The sequence below is a fragment of the Calidris pugnax genome, unplaced genomic scaffold, assembly GCF_001431845.1.
Source record: "Calidris pugnax isolate Ruff unplaced genomic scaffold, ASM143184v1 scaffold13, whole genome shotgun sequence".
Classification (NCBI taxonomy): Eukaryota; Metazoa; Chordata; class Aves; order Charadriiformes; family Scolopacidae; genus Calidris; species Calidris pugnax.
In genome coordinates this window covers 7,700,408-7,724,289 of record NW_015090810.1, presented here as the reverse complement: position 1 = coordinate 7,724,289, position 23,882 = coordinate 7,700,408, and the positions used below count along the sequence as shown (strand labels likewise).

General features: G+C 40.0%; 1 protein-coding gene across 1 annotated transcript in view; it reads right to left on the bottom strand.

Annotated features, from left to right (window-relative positions):
• GABBR2 (gamma-aminobutyric acid (GABA) B receptor, 2) overlaps positions 1-23,882 on the bottom strand; it is a 474,269-nt gene that overhangs the window by 192,297 nt on the left and 258,090 nt on the right. Inside the window, exon 8 of the mRNA XM_014938669.1 lies at positions 15,347-15,407. Within this exon, the coding sequence (XP_014794155.1) occupies positions 15,347-15,407 (61 nt within the window). The remainder of the gene's footprint in view (positions 1-15,346; positions 15,408-23,882) is intronic.

Genomic DNA, 23,882 nt, shown 5'->3' with positions numbered 1-23,882 from the left:
GCGGGGGGGAAATTTAGTGAGGACACAGCAAGGTATCAAACGTCTTTGTGTCAGTAGTTAGGGATCATATAAAATAGCACTTAGTTTTATGTACAAATGACAGCTCCCTATTCCTCTGCCTGACTCTGTTTCTTACACATACAGTATTAATTTGATGCATTTTTCATTCTGGCAGTAGTTTGAACTAAATCACTACTATATCATCTGCGGTGAAATCGGTTCTTTACAGGTAGATGTATTAGATCCATCTAATGAAATAATTTACTTATGAAGAATTTATCCCTTGTCCTCCATAATCATCTAAGGAAAAAATTATACATGTACTTTATATGGAGATAACAAGTACCAAGATGAATGGAATTGTAAGCATCATTTTTCTCAACAGTCCACACTCATGTACTCCCTTTGGTTTTAATTTTTGATCACATAACTCAAGAGTAAGAAAAGCATGACTGTGTCCATTTGTTCTAGGGGCAAGGGGACATTAGAATCCATAGTAGGCTTTTAAAATATGTTTTGCCTAGGTCCTAAATATCTGGGTTTTTTTGACTCCCCAAGTTTGCAAGAGGGAACTCTGAAAAATGAGCTTGGTCTCAGTCAGCTTATGTAACTACAAAGGGTCTATAGTGCCACTGAGAATTAAGAAATGGAAAGCTACTATTTCCTGGACTGGCACCCCCACTTCATTTTTTTTTTGGAAAGGTGTGGTGATAAATTCTTTTTCAAGTCAGAAAGATTCACTGAAAATAAAGAGATATATGCTTATCACAGAAGTATAGCCAATTTAATATAGTTATTCTAAATACTGTGTTTCAAGTCAGAAAATTACAACTGTGCTGATGTAGAGTGTTACTTAGACATTTAGAAACAAAATTCAAAATTATTTTCTCTCCTAAATCTATAACATCTGCTCATTTTCTATTATCATGTCTACAGAATCAGAATTTTCTAATTCCTGAACTAGATTCCAGTGATGATGTATTGACACAGATTGTTTTTACAGAAACTGAAATGTCAGCTCAGAAAGCAAGGTGCCAATACAATGACTGCATGATCAGCTATGACTTGAAATTAAATTAACACTTGTAATGACAGAACAAAACAGAACTATGATTAGGATACAAAATGGGTGACAAATTTGAAGAGAAATTTAGTCTTTTTGTACCTTTAATTAGGAGGTAAAACCTGGATTAATACTGTTCCTGTGCTCTCAAAAATTTAGTACCAATGCCTGAGTGAACTCTGCAGCACAGGATTCACAACTGCCTTTGATCACATACACAGTAAACAAACCTATCTTCACTGTTTTTTAGAAAGTGTTGCTTTTTCATGTCCCTTATCTATGACAGGTCCGCCCGTCATCTTTACTTTTTCATAAAACTGTGATAATATTGCCTACCATCCCAGAAGTAGTTGTCTAAAGGAAATTTTTGTCAAATATTCTTTGTTATAAAATTCCATTGACTTAGAGATCTATCAGGTGTTATAACCTTCTCTTGATATCTGCAGCCTAAAGCTACACAAACCTTTACATGCTGGCATGGTATACTATTAAACAATATTCTGGCTTTGTCTGTTCAAATCCTGTAATGTCAAGTAATAAATCTATGTCCTTTTAGTGACCTAGATAAACTTCATCTCTTCCATTCATTAAGAATTAAAGTTGTTCTATTTCATGTATCTCATTTGAACTACAGGTTAAAGATGGTGTCATTGCAATAGACCACATTCTCTATTAATTACATCAAATGAAGTATTTTCCTCTAATATATACCAGAATCTGATGGATTTCTCGTAAGTCTTCTGGCTCTATTTATCCCCCTGGATAAACAGTACTACAGCTCCTTCCAGAAAGAAAGGGTGTCTCCGAGATGCTGAGGAGAGAGACTTGCCAGCATGCAGCTCTGCAGAGAGCCACAGGCTGGGGTGGCTCCACAGCCCTCAAGAGAGACTCTGCCTCTCTTCAAAAGGTGAGGAGCACTGGGTGGAGAAAACCGTATACCCCCTGAAATGATACAGCTGAAAAATGAACTCTAGTAGAGGTAGGATTCTGAGTACCGATTGCAAAAAAAATATGTATTTTTTAAGTTGCAGTAAGAGTAGGAGAGCTCTGAAGGAGACAGTTGGCAACTCTTTCAGGTCCTTCCCACATGCAATTTCTTTAGGAAGGTACTAATTTCTGTTAACTTTCTGGAGTTGGATACTTCAGTCTTTTAATTATTGTAAAATACTTTTCTGTTGCTTTCCAACTTTTTTCATTGCTGTTACTTTTTAAACTTAGTCTTTTTCCTTGGTATTTAAGAGAGCCCCTAAGACATTTTTGCACAAAATGGAACACTTTGTGCCTCAGAGTATGCTGGATGAACTGAAGTGGAATCCTATTAAAGCTACAGCTATTCCTATACCGTGTGTGCTTGTCCCAGTAATAATTATTTGCACAGTCCAAACCACCTCTCAAGGGATGAACTGCTCTATAAAACACAGGCATGGACACACAGTGATAAGCAGGTCTCCCCTGCTCTTCACACGTGCCTGCCTCTCATGCCTGGGGGAAAATAATGAAGCCAATTCTTCCCAGCGACTCTGTCTGGCTTATTGAAACTTTGGGTGGCACCGAAGTACCCAGCGAGTCTTAAACTAGCCAGCTTGAGTGCTGAGAGCTGCAAAGCTGTGCTCTCCCATAGCTGTACTCCCAAAGGAAAGGTTACCTACCAAGACACTTATTTTGCTCCTGGGCAGATTTCCAGTTTACAGTCTGCTCCACGTTACTGTTGCTACTCTGCTAGCAGCACCCCAGCTGGCTGGTTTAAAGCTTGCTCAGGTAAAACAAAATAAGCTGCCGTGATGACCAGCAGCTGCAGAATCAGTGTACCCTTTCAGTGCATCCTCCCTGGCCTTGCAATTTATATCCACAAAAAATTACGTGTTCCAAATGAGACGACTCTAGCAACTCCACACACTTAATCCTGTTAATCTTTCTCTGTCAGTAATGCCCTATGACCCCAGATAATTTTTGTAGGTCTTATCTGTCCTTTCTCCAGTATGACAGTACATGGTACATGTCGCAATTTAGGTACCTGAATATCAATACATTCATAAAATGTTTATTCATAAAAACAAGACAAAACAAACAAAAGCCCCAGCTACTAGTAAATACTAATAGAATAGATTACAAGAGAAATAACAGGGTGAGGGGAAAACACTTCTGCTAGTAGGCATGGAACAAAAAGAGAAATTGAACAGAAAATATTTTCAAAACAATCTGACAATCAAAGGGAAAAAAAAATAAAATATATAAAAATATAATCTCCTTTACATTTTCATCTGACACAGGAGTGGTATAAAGATGCCTGAGAAACTGAAAATAAAATGATAGGTGACATTCAGTGCTATAGTTACAGAGTGACACACAAGAAAAATAATATCAAGTATACCTACATAGTGGTTGATACTAATTAATTATAATTATAGAATCATAGAATTGTTTAGGTTGGAAAAGTCCTTTAAGATCATCAAGTCCAACTGTTAACCTAACACTGCCAAATTACCAATAAGCCATGTCCCTCAACACCACATCTACCTGTCTTTTAAATACCCCCAGGGATGGTGACTCCACCACTTCCCTGGAACAACTTGAGGCCATTTCCTCTTGCCCTATCACTTGTTACTTGGAAGAAGAGACTAATGCCCAACTCTCTACAACTTCCTTTCAGGTAGTTGTAGAGAGCAATAAGGTCTCCCTGGAGCCTCCTTTTCTCCAGGCTAAATAATCCCAATTCCCTCAACCTCTCCTCATAAGACTTGTTCTACAGACCCCTCACCAACTTCATTGCTCTTCTCTGAATGCACTCCAGCACCTCAATATCTTTCCTGTAGTGAGGGGCCCAAAACGGAATACAGTACTTGAGATGCGGCCTCCACCAGTGCTGAGTACAGAGGTACCATCACTTTCCTAGTCCTGCTGGCCACACTATTTCTAATACAAGCCAGAATGCTATTGACCTTCTTGGCCACCTAGGCACGCTGCTGGCTCATATTCATCCAGCTGTCAACCAGCAACTCCAGGTTCTTTTCCTCTGGGCAGCTCTCCAGCCACTCTTTCCCAAGCCCATAGCGCTGCATGGGGTTGTTGTGACCCAAGTGCAGGACCCAGCACTTGGCCTTGTTGAACCTCATACCATTGGCCTTGACCCATTGATCCAGCCTGTCCAGATCCCTCTGTAAAGCCTTCCTAAGCTCAAGCAGATCCACACTCCTGCCCAGCTTGGGGCTGTCTGCAAACTTACTGAGGGTGCATTTGATCCCCTAGCCCAGATAGTTGATAGAGATACTAAACAGAACTGGCCCCAGTACTGAGTCCTGGAAAACACCACTTGTGAATGGCCACCCAGATGCCTGAGAAACTGAAAATAAAATGATAGGTGACATTCAGTGCTATAGTTACAGAGTGACACACAAGAAAAATAATATCAAGTATACCTACATAGTGGTTGATACTAATTAATTATAATTATAGAATCATAGAATTGTTTAGGTTGGAAAAGTCCTTTAAGATCATCAAGTCCAACTGTTAACCTAACACTGCCAAATTACCAATAAGCCATGTCCCTCAACACCACATCTACCTGTCTTTTAAATACCCCCAGGGATGGTGACTCCACCACTTCCCTGGAACAACTTGAGGCCATTTCCTCTTGCCCTATCACTTGTTACTTGGAAGAAGAGACTAATGCCCAACTCTCTACAACTTCCTTTCAGGTAGTTGTAGAGAGCAATAAGGTCTCCCTGGAGCCTCCTTTTCTCCAGGCTAAATAATCCCAATTCCCTCAACCTCTCCTCATAAGACTTGTTCTACAGACCCCTCACCAACTTCATTGCTCTTCTCTGAATGCACTCCAGCACCTCAATATCTTTCCTGTAGTGAGGGGCCCAAAACGGAATACAGTACTTGAGATGCGGCCTCCACCAGTGCTGAGTACAGAGGTACCATCACTTTCCTAGTCCTGCTGGCCACACTATTTCTAATACAAGCCAGAATGCTATTGACCTTCTTGGCCACCTAGGCACGCTGCTGGCTCATATTCATCCAGCTGTCAACCAGCAACTCCAGGTTCTTTTCCTCTGGGCAGCTCTCCAGCCACTCTTTCCCAAGCCCATAGCGCTGCATGGGGTTGTTGTGACCCAAGTGCAGGACCCAGCACTTGGCCTTGTTGAACCTCATACCATTGGCCTTGACCCATTGATCCAGCCTGTCCAGATCCCTCTGTAAAGCCTTCCTAAGCTCAAGCAGATCCACACTCCTGCCCAGCTTGGGGCTGTCTGCAAACTTACTGAGGGTGCATTTGATCCCCTAGCCCAGATAGTTGATAGAGATACTAAACAGAACTGGCCCCAGTACTGAGTCCTGGAAAACACCACTTGTGAACGGCCACCCACTGGATTTAACTCTATTCACCACAACTCTTTGGGCCCAGCCATGCAGCCACCTAGCGGAGCATACGCCATCCAAGACGAGCAGCCAGTTTCTCAAGGAAAATGCTGTGGGAAATGGTGTCAAAGGCTTTACTAAAGTCTGGGTAAACGATATAAATAATATCTACAGCCTTCCCCTTATCCACTAAGTGGGTCACCGTGTCATAGAAGGAGATCAGGTTAGTCAATGTCTTTTAAATACCCCCAGGGATGGTGACTCCACCACTTCCCTGGAACAACTTGAGGCCATTTCCTCTTGCCCTATCACTTGTTACTTGGAAGAAGAGACTAATGCCCAACTCTCTACAACTTCCTTTCAGGTAGTTGTAGAGAGCAATAAGGTCTCCCTGGAGCCTCCTTTTCTCCAGGCTAAATAATCCCAATTCCCTCAACCTCTCCTCATAAGACTTGTTCTACAGACCCCTCACCAACTTCATTGCTCTTCTCTGAATGCACTCCAGCACCTCAATATCTTTCCTGTAGTGAGGGGCCCAAAACGGAATACAGTACTTGAGATGCGGCCTCCACCAGTGCTGAGTACAGAGGTACCATCACTTTCCTAGTCCTGCTGGCCACACTATTTCTAATACAAGCCAGAATGCTATTGACCTTCTTGGCCACCTAGGCACGCTGCTGGCTCATATTCATCCAGCTGTCAACCAGCAACTCCAGGTTCTTTTCCTCTGGGCAGCTCTCCAGCCACTCTTTCCCAAGCCCATAGCGCTGCATGGGGTTGTTGTGACCCAAGTGCAGGACCCAGCACTTGGCCTTGTTGAACCTCATACCATTGGCCTTGACCCATTGATCCAGCCTGTCCAGATCCCTCTGTAAAGCCTTCCTAAGCTCAAGCAGATCCACACTCCTGCCCAGCTTGGGGCTGTCTGCAAACTTACTGAGGGTGCATTTGATCCCCTAGCCCAGATAGTTGATAGAGATACTAAACAGAACTGGCCCCGGTACTGAGTCCTGGAAAACACCACTTGTGAATGGCCACCCACTGGATTTAACTCTATTCACCACAACTCTTTGGGCCCAGCCATGCAGCCACCTAGCGGAGCATATGCCATCCAAGACGAGCAGCCAGTTTCTCAAGGAAAATGCTGTGGGAAATGGTGTCAAAGGCTTTACTAAAGTCTGGGTAAACGATATAAATAATATCTACAGCCTTCCCAGCCACTCTTTCCCAAGCCCATAGCGCTGCATGGGGTTGTTGTGACCCAAGTGCAGGACCCAGCACTTGGCCTTGTTGAACCTCATACCATTGGCCTTGACCCATTGATCCAGCCTGTCCAGATCCCTCTGTAAAGCCTTCCTAAGCTCAAGCAGATCCACACTCCTGCCCAGCTTGGGGCTGTCTGCAAACTTACTGAGGGTGCATTTGATCCCCTAGCCCAGATAGTTGATAGAGATACTAAACAGAACTGGCCCCGGAACACTTTGTGCCTCAGAGTATGCTGGATGAACTGAAGTGGAATCCTATTAAAGCTACAGCTATTCCTATACCGTGTGTGCTTGTCCCAGTAATAATTATTTGCACAGTCCAAACCACCTCTCAAGGGATGAACTGCTCTATAAAACACAGGCATGGACACACAGTGATAAGCAGGTCTCCCCTGCTCTTCACACGTGCCTGCCTCTCATGCCTGGGGGAAAATAATGAAGCCAATTCTTCCCAGCGACTCTGTCTGGCTTATTGAAACTTTGGGTGGCACCGAAGTACCCAGCGAGTCTTAAACTAGCCAGCTTGAGAGCTGCAAAGCTGTGCTCTCCCATAGCTGTACTCCCAAAGGAAAGGTTACCTACCAAGACACTTATTTTGCTCCTGGGCAGATTTCCAGTTTACAGTCTGCTCCACGTTACTGTTGCTACTCTGCTAGCAGCACCCCAGCTGGCTGGTTTAAAGCTTGCTCAGGTAAAACAAAATAAGCTGCCGTGATGACCAGCAGCTGCAGAATCAGTGTACCCTTTCAGTGCATCCTCCCTGGCCTTGCAATTTATATCCACAAAAAATTACGTGTTCCAAATGAGACGACTCTAGCAACTCCACACACTTAATCCTGTTAATCTTTCTCTGTCAGTAATGCCCTATGACCCCAGATAATTTTTGTAGGTCTTATCTGTCCTTTCTCCAGTATGACAGTACATGGTACATGTCACAATTTAGGTACCTGAATATCAATACATTCATAAAATGTTTATTCATAAAAACAAGACAAAACAAACAAAAGCCCCAGCTACTAGTAAATACTAATAGAATAGATTACAAGAGAAATAACAGGGTGAGGGGAAAACACTTCTGCTAGTAGGCATGGAACAAAAAGAGAAATTGAACAGAAAATATTTTCAAAACAATCTGACAATCAAAGGGAAAAAAAAATAAAATATATAAAAATATAATCTCCTTTACATTTTCATCTGACACAGGAGTGGTATAAAGATGCCTGAGAAACTGAAAATAAAATGATAGGTGACATTCAGTGCTATAGTTACAGAGTGACACACAAGAAAAATAATATCAAGTATACCTACATAGTGGTTGATACTAATTAATTATAATTATAGAATCATAGAATTGTTTAGGTTGGAAAAGTCCTTTAAGATCATCAAGTCCAACTGTTAACCTAACACTGCCAAATTACCAATAAGCCATGTCCCTCAACACCACATCTACCTGTCTTTTAAATACCCCCAGGGATGGTGACTCCACCACTTCCCTGGAACAACTTGAGGCCATTTCCTCTTGCCCTATCACTTGTTACTTGGAAGAAGAGACTAATGCCCAACTCTCTACAACTTCCTTTCAGGTAGTTGTAGAGAGCAATAAGGTCTCCCTGGAGCCTCCTTTTCTCCAGGCTAAATAATCCCAATTCCCTCAACCTCTCCTCATAAGACTTGTTCTACAGACCCCTCACCAACTTCATTGCTCTTCTCTGAATGCACTCCAGCACCTCAATATCTTTCCTGTAGTGAGGGGCCCAAAACGGAATACAGTACTTGAGATGCGGCCTCCACCAGTGCTGAGTACAGAGGTACCATCACTTTCCTAGTCCTGCTGGCCACACTATTTCTAATACAAGCCAGAATGCTATTGACCTTCTTGGCCACCTAGGCACGCTGCTGGCTCATATTCATCCAGCTGTCAACCAGCAACTCCAGGTTCTTTTCCTCTGGGCAGCTCTCCAGCCACTCTTTCCCAAGCCCATAGCGCTGCATGGGGTTGTTGTGACCCAAGTGCAGGACCCAGCACTTGGCCTTGTTGAACCTCATACCATTGGCCTTGACCCATTGATCCAGCCTGTCCAGATCCCTCTGTAAAGCCTTCCTAAGCTCAAGCAGATCCACACTCCTGCCCAGCTTGGGGCTGTCTGCAAACTTACTGAGGGTGCATTTGATCCCCTAGCCCAGATAGTTGATAGAGATACTAAACAGAACTGGCCCCAGTACTGAGTCCTGGAAAACACCACTTGTGAATGGCCACCCACTGGATTTAACTCTATTCACCACAACTCTTTGGGCCCAGCCATGCAGCCACCTAGCGGAGCATACGCCATCCAAGACGAGCAGCCAGTTTCTCAAGGAAAATGCTGTGGGAAATGGTGTCAAAGGCTTTACTAAAGTCTGGGTAAACGATATAAATAATATCTACAGCCTTCCCCTTATCCACTAAGTGGGTCACCGTGTCACAGAAGGAGATCAGGTTAGTCAAGCAGAACCTGCCCTTCATAAACCCACGCTGACTGGACCTGATCACCTGGTTGTCCTGCATGTGTTGTGTGATGGCAAGATGATCTGCTCCATAACCTTCCGTGGCACCAAGGTCAGACAGACAGGCCTGTAGTTCTCCATATAGACCTTCAGGCCCTTCTTGTAGATGGACATCATATTTGATAACTTCCAGGTTAGTTAACTGGGGAGGTCCCAGTTGACTGAAGGTTAGCAAATGTGACTTTCACTACTTTCCCCGCTAAAAATCTTGTACAACACAGGAAAAAAATCAAGACTGATACACCAGAAGACAAAGGGTGAGAGGGTCTAACACTATAATCTACTAGTAATGATCCTCACTTGGATAAGGGATCCAAGCCCCAAAGCTTACTCAAGCATTTTAAATTCAAATAATAAATCAGATTTAAAAGAAAAAACAAAACAAAAGAAAACAAAACAAAACATAGAACTTATGTTGGAAAAGCAGCTAAATCTATGTTTCGTCCTTACAAATAACCTAACCACCAGTCTAAGGTTTCATGCTTATTCTATTTCTCTTACTATAAACAATTCAAAGAAATACAACAAATGGTATTAGTAGCATACAGTGGGTGAATACTTGTAAACAGTGTCAGAATCACGTAACAATAGCTCTTGAGCAATACCTCAAGATGAAATCCAGCTGGCCTAGCAGAGACCTCAAGATGTAATAAAGTCATCTGTTTGTCTTAAGGCACAATGAATACATCTACACCACTTCAGAGCTCTATTTAAATTGTTCCTCAAAACTTCCATAGGTAGTAGTTTTATGCACCTTCCAGAGTTTAAATACCCTTTTCATTAGAAAGTTCTTTCTAATATTTGGCTCAAATCTCCGCTGCTACTATTTAAATCCCTTACTTCTCTGCCAGCCAATGAGGGCAGGACAAGCAAATGTTTCAGCTACAATTGTCATGTATTTCAACCATCTACTCTAAGCAGCCTGGATCTTTTGCTTTTAGTAATGAGGCATATTTGTAATCTTCTTTCATCTTTACACATTTTCCTTAAATCAGCACTGGACCTGGCAGTTAGCTGTAGCCTTTTGGCATTGGATAGATTAATAGGATACTATTATTTATACATCTCAGTACAGAATTTTTATTTTCTTACCTCTTCATGTATTTGCTTATTCATGTTCAGCCTGTAACCCACTGTAACCCCTCGTTCCTTTTATGTATAACTACAGCTTGGTGAATTGTTTCCCAATTTGTAGTTGCACAGCATTTATTCCCAGTGTAGCACCAAGAATTTGACCTAAATAAACTGCATTCTGTTTTTTCCTATTACTTCTTCAATTTGTTAATATCTTTTTGAATCCTTGTCTAGTCCCCCTTGTGCTTGCTGGCTCCCTCAGAGACCACTGTACATTTGATAATTACACATTCTAGCTCATCTTCTTAATCAGCAATGACAATATTCAGTGATGGCAAATTTAAGGCAAATCCTTTCAGGACTGTACTTGGTGTATCTCTCCATATTAGGACACCATCATTTTCACTGAAATGGAACTCTAAACCAGTTTGTGGACGCCCTGTAGTTTCATATAGATGATACTATCCCAAATTGCTTCAGAAAACTTTACTGTAAACCAAAGAGGGAAGTGGAAAGCCACAGAGTTAGTGTGATTGAAATGCAATGTCTAAAATATTTGTTGAATCAGCATTCTAAATGACAAGCTATGAGAAAAAATAGCACCATTGGGTTTTTGTACACCACAGATCAAGCTATCAGTATGAACGGGTATTGAAACATCTGATAGCATATAGAAAACTAATATTTAGGGTGATTTCACAGAATCATAGAACGGTTAGCGTTGTCAGGGACCTTAAAGATCATCTAGTTCCAACCCCCCTGCCATGAGCAGGGACACCTCCCACTAGACCAGGCTGCTCAAAGCCCCATCCAGCCTGGTCTTAAACACCTCCACGGACAGGGCATGCACAACTGCTCTGGGCAACCTGTTCGAGTGCCTCACCACCCTCACAGTAAAGAATTTCTTCCTGATTTCTAATGTAAATCTCTGCTCTTTCAATTTAAAACCATTACTCCTCATCTAAAACCATTACTCCTCATCCTACCACTACACTCCCTGATAAAGAGTCCCTCCCCATCTCTCCTGTAGGCCCCCTTTAGGTACTGGAAGGTTGCTATAAGGCTACCTGGAGCCTTCTCTTCTCTAGGCTGAACAACCCCAGCTGTCTCAGCCTGTCCTCACAGGAGAAGGTCAAAGAATTAAAGAGTTTCAATTCATATAGCCAGGTGATATGATACGAAGTTTGTTGGTGTTGAATGCTGATCTGGGTACCAAGCAAGAGTAAGAGCATGGCTTGTTCAGTGTAACACCACTGGTCTTAGAAAAGGCATTACTGAATTTCTGCAGTAAAAACCGCAGATACTCTTCTGTGAGTTAAATCAACAGAAACAGACAAACAAATGTCTACTCCACATTTAAGAGCAAGCTACATGAGAACCCACAATTGCTCTCCTGGAGCCTCAGTTCTTCTGCTTAGTTCTGATTTGTTTGCTGTCCACAACTGCTTCAATGAAGACTTTAGCAATTCTGCAGAATCACCTACAGATGACCACTCACTTTCTTCAAGTTTTCTCAATTGAAGGTACCACAAACTTTTGCTCCTACCTACAAGAAGTCTGATTTATGCACATTTCAATGCTATTTTTTTACAATTCAGCTCTAATTTTCATTTTTAATCTATTCTAGCACAGAAGTCTCTTAGGTTTTCTCTAACACCTGACAGAAATAAGAATATGACTGAAAGCAAGGTGCCTTTTAAGCTCCAGTTGGATTAATCAGAAATGACCTGTCAAAGTGAAACACTTTGAAGGACGGGTAGGTATCTGTTCTTGCAGACTCCTGCATCACAGCAATCTACAATCTCAGTTTTGTTGCCGCCCTCCCTGCTCCTTGATATGCATACAACAGTTGCCAGGACCCTCTTTCACTTCTCACTAGTCAAAAGATTTTAGCTATCTACTTGAACTGTATGTTTGACAATGGGAATGGCCCTTTAATTGCACCCATGGAAAAATGGCTTCATTCAAAAGGATGCTAGCTTCAAACATCACTTGGATATTTGAGCTAGACTGACAGACTACTCTTTATTTGCTAGTAAGGTAGGGGAAGAAAATGCTGTAACATGTGCTTTGTACTCTCTGCTGCATACTAAATCATTCCTGGGTGGTACTCATGACCTATAAAGCAGTAAGTAGTTCGGTCACAGCTATCTCTGGCACCATCTGTTTGACCACTTGCAAAACTAACGGGCTGAACAGAAGCTGAAAAAGAGACATGACTAGCGTGAGTTTTGGAAAAACTAAATCTAGCTTCAAAATTAAGCCAGCTATTCAAAATTTCATCACAGCGTGTCAGGCATACTGCAATTACCCTCTGAACCCTCACAGGCTGGCTTTCCCTCGCCTCTGGCAGACACGGCTGTCTGCTTTTTCCATAGCCAAAATGTTTGCAGATAGTCTCATGAACACAAAAGTTTCCAGCAAAGAAAAAATGAAGCTCCTGGGTCTACCCAGCTGATTTTCTACCCCAGCAAATGAACAAGAGCATTTTTGGCGAAGGAATCCTCCTCCTATGATTGCCTATTTGCCCGTTATATTTTTCTGCACTGAAGAATTTCTGATAACTGTGCATTTCCATTCAAACTGTTAACTAAACTAGAAACCAGTGTAGATGCAGAAATGACTCTTGAGATATACAATGCTAAAACTAATGATTCCCAATTATTATGTTTGGATAATAAGCTATTAATACATTTAATATATGCTATACTCATAATTACAATTAATCTCATAAGAGCATTTACATGACATCTTTGATGTGCTCTTTTTTTCCTAGGAATCATTATGATTTGTATTATATTAAACAAAAAAAGTTTAATGAATAAATTGTGTATCCGTTTCAAGCTTGATAACACCTAACAGCTATAACTACAAAGGAAAAGCCCATTTACCATTTTAAGTACTGGAGTTAATTAACTTCTTTCCATTATTAGGAACTTAACCAATAAAGAATTCTTCTGAACAAAGTAATAATTTCCACAATTATGCCACAAGTATCAAATATGAAAGCCTTGTATAAAAACAATAGCAATGAAAAAACAGAAAAAAATTGTTAATAGAATATCACTTGCAGTTAAAAAAAGATAGATTGCTTTCACCTATGTTTTTATACTGTTCCTTATTTCAATTTCTCGTACATACTACAAGGTAAAAGAATGTACATTTTTGTACATTTCCAAAATTAGTAAGAAACTAAACAACACTTAAGTCCAGGCTTCAGATACATTGACAGAACACTGTTTTCATGACAGATAAGCCAGCCCTTCTCCTGTACTTCTCCCTCAGGTGCCTGGGTTATAACAAAACTTCTTCCTGTGAGTTAATTGGAAACCTTTGGTTGGTGATCAAAAACCCGGGTATGTGCCTGAATCGATTCTGAAACTGTCATTATGTAATTGCAAAGAATTACAAAATGGGCGCCTGTCTCCTGAGTTCTTATTGAGCAAACGGCACTTCACCTGACAGTAAAACCATTGCTGTTAAATAGCATCTGCTGTGAAACCGAAATCTTTATAAAGAAATTCAAATTTGAACAGTTGGAAATAAAAACCTATATAAAATTAGCCATCCTGGACTTCCACTGTTCCTCCAGATTAGTTCAGAAGATGCGTGTCGTACCTCCCCGTGATCTCCAATCACATCTTTAATGTGCAGAGGGAATGCACCAAACTTCCTCCTTGCTCAGCACTCTAAGCACGGTATACACAATGGCCTTAGGCATAATACATAAGGGCTCCTTCAGACTTCTGAGGAATAAATACCCCATGTAAAATCTCCTCACAATATTTTCTCATGATTCTTATGACATTTTCTCATGATCCTTTCATGTGGTTGTAAACATCAGTAGTATGAAAAAATGGAGGGGGGGGCAGGAAAAGAGGAAGCAATCAATATTTATCTTAGTGTTGAGCAAGAATTTCTGAATTATATTATCATGACATGATGTCTGCAAAGTTTTAGTGGTAGAAATGCTTCAGGGAACATGAGTTAATATCATCAGTTATAGTTGTGAAGGCAAGAGCAATCCCGAAGATTGCTTCAGTAAATTAGAATGAGTAACAGATCCCCTCAAGTGCATTGCTGTTCATTAATAACAATGCCCATACAGCAGACAATTTCTGCTTAAAGGATGAGCCTTTGTAACTTGGTCAGCAGGATTGTGCTTAAAGTGATCTCCTAAAACAAAGGGAGTGCAAAATTCTTTCTCATGCATTGTCTGAAAAGGATTTGGCAGCTTTGTCACTACTACTCTCACAAGACCATCCAAATGTAATCATCTCCGGTTTTATCCCACTCTCAGCTTAGGAACAAAAACATGAATTACATTCCATAAAGCGTAGAAACAACTATAACATGTCTTCTATGGACCACCATTTCTGCAGAAAACTCTCCCACGCAAGCACCTCATCCTGGCTGCAAATGACCCCTGACAAATCCCCAGGGCTGCGTTTCTGGTCTCTGCTGCTGAGACCATTCCCTGCAGGAGCAGCTCAGGCTGAGAGAAGACAGCAGGCTGGGTGAGCCGCACTGTGGAGTGTGTTCCCTCCAAGGGATGGGGTCAACAGTGTGTCCTCTGCACGCTGAGGGACCAACTCCTGAAGCAACTTTTAGCAAGCAGTTGCAGAATGTCAAAAGTGACTCTTCAGAGAGCACAAACAGTAACTCGAAAGAGCTTAACAGTAAAAAGCCTCTCGAAGTTCCTCTTCACATATAGTTTTCAGAAATACTGCATTAAGAATTGGATGCTTAGCTGACCAGTACAGCTTTATAGATCAGTAGTTTCTATAAGTATGTGGATTTTCTTCTACAAAAAATTCTTGAAAATATCTGGGAATAGCTCAGAGCATGCAAGGTTGAAAACACAGCATTTTAAACAGGTAACAAAACTTTCTAAGTACCTTGCTGCATCTTCCAAGCACCATTTTTTTTCAAAATAATGGTACATATTTGAAACATCCTGAAACAAAAGCAACTGATGCACAAGTTTGAAACTGCATACACCATTATAATGAAAATTAAATTATCTGCAACCTACCTTGGAATTGCGTAAATTTGATGGTTCCCATCCTCTCTCCATTTCTGAAAACAACTTGACCCTAAATAAAATAACGAAATATGTTAAAAGTTTTATAAATATCTCATAATATAGTTTCATTAGCACTGAAATTATTTTCCATTCACTGTTAAAATTACCCGAGTAAGGTTTAAACTTTTTAAGACAGCAGATTCAACCAAGGTTAAAATAACTCAGTAACACCTCCTTAAAACTTTCTTTTACCAATTTCAAATGGCCTTGGAAAGTTGATCAGTGTTATCACCCACTTGTCATAGATGGGAATGGAGCTATGATAAAGCCAGTAACTTACTGAATCTCAGGTGATGAGAGATATGCAAACAATCAATTTTCACTGTGTGACTGCTTTTATCAAGGCAATATAAGAGCTATCAAAGATCACAGAAGAAAATGGTTCTTGGTCCTCCATTTCATTCATCATATGGTTCTCCGGATGGCTCTACTATCTACTTATATCAATGATTATGGATGTCTGTATCTTTTTTGGCTTGGTTTTATCCTACATCAGCATGCACGTCCTAGTATCCTTGTTAAATGTAACGCCTTTAAGTCAGTACTACCCTTTGTTGTGCTTCAAAAATAACGGTCACATAATGCTGAAACCTCCTCAAATATCCCCAGCAAATTACTCCCATCTTTCATCCCATCTTTCCAATCTAAATTAAGAAAAGATCTTGTTAAATTTCTTCCTTACTTCAGCTATTTTGTGATTGAGTATGAAAGAAGAGGTGTTCACTCATTTATGCTAAGAAGTATTTTTAATATTTTGAACTTGCAGAGGAGCGCTGAGTGCTGTCAGTATAGATTGCTGTTTTACTGCCTCCCCATTTTTGTTTATTATTGTCATTTCCATTAATCCTTTGTTTTAGAAGACACCGGGATAAGAGAAAACAAACAATAGGCATGTAAGGCTACAATACATTTTTCTGTGCAAACCAGCCCCTTTTTGGATAAACCTTTTTGGTCACTAAGAGGCTGCATTGAAGGCAACCACCTGAATTACTGAAATCTGCAAGGAAAGGTACAACAGGTGTGTAGTACAGCACGACTACCCCACATTTCCTGCAAGCCACAAGACACCATTTCCCTTTGATAAATAGAAGACACCCTTCAACAAGTGTGAGCTACCTTGTGCTAAGCCTTAACAGCTAAAAGACCCAACCTGTGACAAAAAGAGAGCATGAGAAATTGACACTGGTAATGGCAGAGATTCTGGCAACAGCTGCAGAAGAGCACTGGAGCTGCTCCGAATGAAATCCAGTTGAGCCAAGTCTCACCCAGTGGGTGCTAACACAGCTCCAGGAGAGACCGTAAACATGAGCTGGCAGATTTACGTGTGCACCTTAACAGCCTTCATCCAGATCCCCTCTAGTTTGGAGAAGTAGGATTAAACATCCCTGCATTTGAACATAGTCATAATGCATTTGCCTACTTGGTTTAAGTAAATAATAGTAGAAAATATTAAAGAATTGTTGGTGTGCAAGTGTCACTTATTGCAGACATATTGGTGGTCAATCCAGTCTTAACCTTGATAAATTCTTGGTTCTGTGACCTGTGTTGGAGACTTCTATAGTTAAATTTTTCACTGTGTGGAAAAATTACTTTTTCATTTGATTTTAAATTTATTGCCTTTAACTGTGTCTCCTCTTATTCTTTTATTACAAGATAATAGGACTGTAAGTTGCAGTCTACTATAGTGCTATTTATAGATAAACATACAGCAAGAATCACTGCTATCACCTATGATCATAGTCATCTTTGATTGTCATCTATTACTGATAGCATAATATACCAGCTCACAAAATTTTCTAGATTCCAAGTGCTACTGGTTTGCAATATTATCATTGCTTCTTGTAAAATCACATACATTTTTATCACTCAGTAGGACAGACGTATACCATATGCATCTGCTGACTAGAGATAAATACATACATCTTCACTGACACATTCTGAAACTATCAACAAAACATAAATCAGGTTGAATGCTCTGAATAAATGTAAAAAAAAAAAAAAACTGATTTAAAAATATATACAGAGGTATAGATTTAAAAGTACTTTTTTACCAACTTCCCTTTGCTAGGATTTGTGGCTTATAATGATCTAAGCAGTAGATAAATAAAAATATGGATGATGGTGATGAAAGTTATAGAGCAACTCATGAAAATATCCTTGTGATATGCAAAATTTTCAGTCATGGTGTTTTACTTCCACTAAAGCTTACTAAAAAAATGCTAAAAAGTCAAATGGGTTATTAAAAGGAATAAAAATTTCTTAACATTATTTGATGGCTTCTGACATTGTCTTGGGTACTGTTCACAAACTACAGACATACAGATAGTAACAGGAAAAAAAAAACCAATTTTGAGAAATTGAAACTGGCTCTTTCTTCCATGTGTAATCCAACTAGTAACTCTGTTTTCAAAGGTAAAAATCAACAAAAAATAAACCAGCAAGAACCCCCAAAGCAGGAACCTCTAGTGCAATCCATGATGATGACAGTACATATTTATTATGCAGGCATCAAAACTGCAACCGCAGCTGCAGTGACCACTTGATTCTTTGCTCCTCGGGAACATGTTGCTTCATAATAACATGTGACAAGTAGCTACAGCATCTCAAGTACCTTAAACCCCTCAAGACTGAAATTCCTGTGTGCTGGGTGAGGAAACACTCTTAGATTTTTACAGGGGTTTTAGGTAACCCCAGCAGACACAGACATAGTGTTCCTGCTGCAGTAGCTGGTTCTGCCAACGTGGCAGAAAGGAGCGCTCCTCATGAACAGTGGGAAATGGTATAAATAGCAATACCTTCATTTCACTTTTACAAATATTAACTTAATACAGGAATAGGAAGGTAACTAATAAGAGTCACTCATTGCTCTATGCTTTCACCACTATTTTATGAAAAAAAACAACAAATACCTTCAGGGTAAAAAAAAGTTATATAAATATAGTTGTAGTATTTAATTTCATAAACTTAGAGCAATGCTAGTAAGAAATTGCTGTAAGTGTTTTAGAAACCTGTTTTGTAGAAATGATGTGCTGATTTATGGCATGAGAAGTGAGTTATCATCTGATGATGGTCTACGGGTCATGCCAAGTCATTTCTTTGCCACTGAGGTAAACATACCATAAGATTTAGCCAGAGAGTTATCTTCTTTAAACTTGAGATTCATAAATTACTAACAGTGTTTTTTCCTTTATTTAAAGTAGCAGATGTTTGAATAATAGATATTCCTAATACACACACTAAGTGCTGACATTACAAAAGCAAATCTTAGTACTATTTTGTCCTTTATTTTCATCTCACCACATACTCCAGCACGTGTGTTGGTACAGATTGTAGCTTATGCTGTGACCCAACATAAAATCTAGATCTTATAAAATCCACGTGAATATAAAAACAGACATAAAAATAAAAGTTCTTTTTTATCTTCCATTGTGTTTTGGTGACAGTGCATAGGCATATTTACATACTTATTAGCAAAAGGATCAGTGATCGTATAGAAGTACAGCTTTAAAGAAAATAATAAAAGTAACGTTAATACTAACTTCTGAGGAACATAATTATCAGATTAAAACAATATTTCCCAGTCAAGTAATTAGTTTACTTCAAGAGATTTAGAATTTGATCTCTGTCCTTAACAAAAATTTAATTCAACAGCACAAGTGAATTACTTGAACTTAGCTTGCACCACGTATTTCACTATACATTAAAATGATTAATCAACCAAGCTTTCCTCTTCATTACACAGGGATCATCCCAATGGAAACCATCAGAAACCATACTGCCATCTTAGTGCCTATTTTATTTTCTTCAATCATTTTTCTTCACCAGTTGCAAGAGTGATGTTATAGTAAATACCAATTCTATAACCGATCTGCCCAGCTTTGAGCTGCTTCACATCAGCAACTATCCTTGAAAAGCTAAAGGGAAGGAAACAGAAAGTGGCTTGGAGTCCAACAGACAGCAATGTGAACTGAGGGTGGAAGAGAAGCTGAACGAGCTCAGTCTGGCACAGTGTGGTAGCTCTGGATGTCGCTGCTGGTATGTACAGCCACTGCTGCACACAGCATCTCAACAACCTTTATTTGGGATCTGTTGCAGCTGCATAACTCATAATGCAACCTTAGAAAAGTGTACCTTCCTCATTTTTTCTAAATGCACAACCATCTCATAAGGGAAAACACTACTAGTTGCACATTTCAAGTTAGACAGCTTGGACGACAGAAATGCAGACGCTTATGTTGGGGTTTTTTTGTAGCTTTGTTATTGTTTGGGGGTTTTTTTCAGATACCTCTCCAAGTCCAGCTCTTTTTCTTGTAATTGTTTGGCTTAATTTTTTCCCCCAAAAGACAATGTTTTAATGTCCTTTTCAAATGAGGAAAAGCAGAACTGGACCAAACATTTCAATGATGTTGGTCTCACAATTGCCATACACACAGACAACATCTCTGTTTTTCTTCTGTGTACTGCCTTCTTCTACATGTTCTGTTTTACAACCCTACATTGATATTTGTCCTATTCACATGTACTTTGTTACACAGCATAACTGCATTTCATCTCATTGCTCTACCCTCCCTGGATGTACAATCTTTTTTCTTGAATTGCTGTTCTCTTAATCCATCAGTCCTTTATTTGTGGCCAGAATAAGAAGTCCACAACAATCACCCATTTGCACTCACAAAACATTAGCCAACATTAGCTTTATTTTAGAAACATGGGACTTCCCCTCTCTTTATTTTTTTCCCGGTGGAAAAACGTGGAACAAAATAGGTGTCGAGTACAACAGAATCCTGCAAATCGAGAGAAGACAACCAGTGTCCCACAGTTACCTAACAAACAAATTGATACACAGAATAAGAGACCTCTGTCCCTCAATGCTTCCCAAGTTCAGCCAGGGAAAAACAGTAGAGGTTCACCTAAAGCTTGTCACAGCAAAGGGACACCAAAAGAGAGTTGCCTATCAGCAGAGCCTCAGAGTGAAGCTCGTAAAGTCAGGCAAGGTTTGTAATCTTTTTTAATTGTCCTGATTATCCTTTTTATACGTGTCTGGGGGTGTTTTATATATATGACCTGTTTTATTCTTTTATCATTTCTTGTTCTTTTGTTAAGCGATTCATATAGGACAGAGTTAGATACAGATTCTTTTACTGCTTGTCTTCTGTCAACTTAAGTAGTCAAAAATACCAGTATCTACAGTGTCTCTAAAAATCACAGAATCACATCTTTGCTATATTATGAACATGTCATTAAGCTCTTCCTGAGCTATGGAGCACTAGTATTTATTAGAAGTTTCTTTGCATTATCACTGACAGTATTATTATTCAGATCTGGACATAAGCCCATGCCAAAGTTAGAACTCTTTCATTCCCCAGACACTGAAATCCACAGCCAACACATTTTTTTATTCACGTCTTTAGCTTTCTTCATCAATCAATAAAATCAGAGTTCAGAAGACTCTTAACTGCTGTCTCAGTCAGGGCCAGGTCTGTACTTTGACTATAATTTTATTTACTGTATGTTTTCTTATGCAAAGTGTCTCAAATATAGTAAACATAGAAATAAATAAATAGCATTTATTTCCATGATTTTCAACACTATACCTACAAAAAAGGTCTGCTCTAGACCATGCTTGTTTCCTTCTCCAACAGTCTTCTCCCATATAGCACCAATTTTTTGTTTAATCAAATTTGTATTATATACTCAGCTTAGACTTGGTATTTTATTGTTGATTTAAATTCTCTTAATGACATATTCAAGCTAAATTAATAACACAAACACCCCTTCATCAGAGAAGAGATCATGAGTATATTGACACACGCATCACAGCTGGATGCAAGGCAGTTAAATGCCAGAGGACTTGTATTCCCTGAGCATTTTCCAATGGGCTGGTACATTCCAGGGCTCTACCTCAGTTCCACTTCACTGTCCAGGAATCTGGGCTGCCGTTCCCTAATGGCAAGTCATCTCACCATATAACAGTGTTTATCCCCAGTGGCTTTCCCTGAAATGCCTGAACCTACACAGTCAAGTCAGTTCCAGAAGTGACCATGAGTATTTTTTCTAAAAATAAGTTAACTCAGCCACTCTAGGGGTTCTTGAGTTAGATACTCAATATAAAGTAAACCATTTAAATAAATGCATGCAGGAATACCTGAAAAGCAGTGGGGTAACTAAGGCAATTGAAGTTATATTTCTTATTTAAAACACAGTACATTATTGTCAGAGTAATGAATATATAATTTAAACTGTCCCTTTAAGTTCTGCGACATCTGTTGAAATCAAGGTGCACTTCTGATCCTATAGTGTCCTTATTGGACTAAGTCAAATAAAAGTAGGAGGCAAGGAGGGTGAAGCATCACAGGACAGCAAACCTAAGAGCTTGCTGACACCCAAATGGTAGGTCTTGCCCTCCCATGTTGCTCCTAGCTGCACAGTCCTACACCTGCCTGGTGGTAGCTTGGCACTCATCAGGCCCCAGTACAAGCTGCCGTGGCTTATTAAACCAGCAAAATGTATTCAGTGATTTTTTTTTTTGTTTATTTATTTTTTGGCAAGCGTGGGAGATGTTTTTTCTGAACTGCTTTCCAGTGCCACCCCAGAGCCAGCACAAAGGAGCCCTGGAAGGACACAAGGGCTTGCAGAAAGAGCTGGGAGGGAGGGAGCGAGACACCCTCTGTTAGTCCCAGCTGCCTTCAGAAACCCTTCTGTGTCATCAGGCAATCCACACAGCCCACTACCGACATGTTAATCATGCTCGATTTACTCAGACAGGACTTCTTAGCTACAGACATGCCTCCCTTGATATGCACAAAGCAGCAAGGTGGTTTTCTGTGGGTCTTGGCTCTGCAGCTGCTAGGCGGTGAAGAGCTACAAGCTGTAATTCATAACCTCTACCACCCTCCAAACATCACCTCTAAGACAGAAGTTTGTAGAGAAAGGGAATATCATTTAGTCTACCAAATGATATAGTTGAGAGGAACCCAACAAGCTTTTAGCTCTGCAAGTCTCACCTTGCTTGTGCAACAAAACATCAAACTTCCAGCTGAGGGCAGCTTGTGCACAAATCTGGTTTCAACCTAGTTACACCACTCAATTAGGCAGAGACAAAAACCTGAGCACAGGAGACGTGAGCACAGTGCCAGAGAGGACACGAGGGAGACAGCAATAAAGTTGTCACCCCCTGTGGGATAAAGAGGTAATTGTCACCTTTGGAACAGTGAGAGGACAGCAGACTCCAGAGGGTGATGAAAATTAAACTGCTTCATAAAATCAACAATGCTTCCGAATCCATGATTTTATATCCTTAGATTGCTGCGGTTAAAATGTTTCCAGAACATTTGATCAAAGCAGACCCAGTGACTTCAGCTTTTCAAGCCTTGAGACTATTTTCAGAAAAGGTGCTTCTGTCAAAATTCTCAAAATTGAAGATGTAAATTTGAAATATTTTATGATCCAAAGGGATTTCTTTTCCCTGCCTGTTTTGTCTCACGACATTTTCTAAAAGATTTGCGTAACTGAACAGTGGTGTCTGGAGAGCAGCAGCAGCAGAGCAGCTCAAAGAGCGGGTGAGAAGCACAGATAAAAATCTGGTCTTGGCAAATATTTTCTAAACGAAGCAATACCACCATTCTCATCTAAACAGATACTTGTGTTCTAGCTAGACAGAGCAGGCATAAAACAGCAGGAATAAACGAACATGCTTACTTCTAAACATTAAATATTTGTCTTCACCACAGGAATAATGCTTGAAAAATATACTTGCAAATGACTTGAGTTTCCCAAACATGAAAACACAGGCTTTTAAGAAAGAAAGAAGATAAAATGATGGAACAGAAGTGTCCAGAAAAAAAATTTCTGGTAACCATGACAGTGATGGAAAAGAAGAATGAAGAATCAGTGCGCATCAAATCCCACGATATTGGCGGCACTCATCAAAACTATTAGGACATTGGTATAAAGCAGAAAAACCAGTGCTGTTTTTCATGTTGTTCCTTTGCACAGCAGGTAGTGAGCTTTTGAAATTTTCATTGAGTGGGGTTTGCTTATTTATTTGTTTGGGAGGTCAACCAGTCTACTGACCTCATGAGACATTTCATATATTCTTATGTAGCTTCTTCTCTACCCTTGGTAAACAGAAAGGTAAATGGAAAATCAGTTTTATCTCAGGGTTCAGGAAACATTCATGATTTTTTAAACTGGTTACAGAAACTGCTTCAACATGAGAAAAGCATGGGATAAGCAGATGTATGGGTTCACATCAGAGGCCATTTGGAAATAAAGAACACAGGAGAGAGACATATAAAAGTAACATTTTTTTTCTTTTTTTTTTTTTTTCCAGGGTAAAATCTGTTCTGGGCAATTTTAATGAAAGAGTAATTTCAATAAAAGAGATGGGCTTGGTGCCTCATGTCTGCCAAGAGAAGATCTCTGCTGATACAAGTAGTCTGTGGCATTGGCCATTTGGGCTCTTTGCTCTGGCACAAGCCAAAAG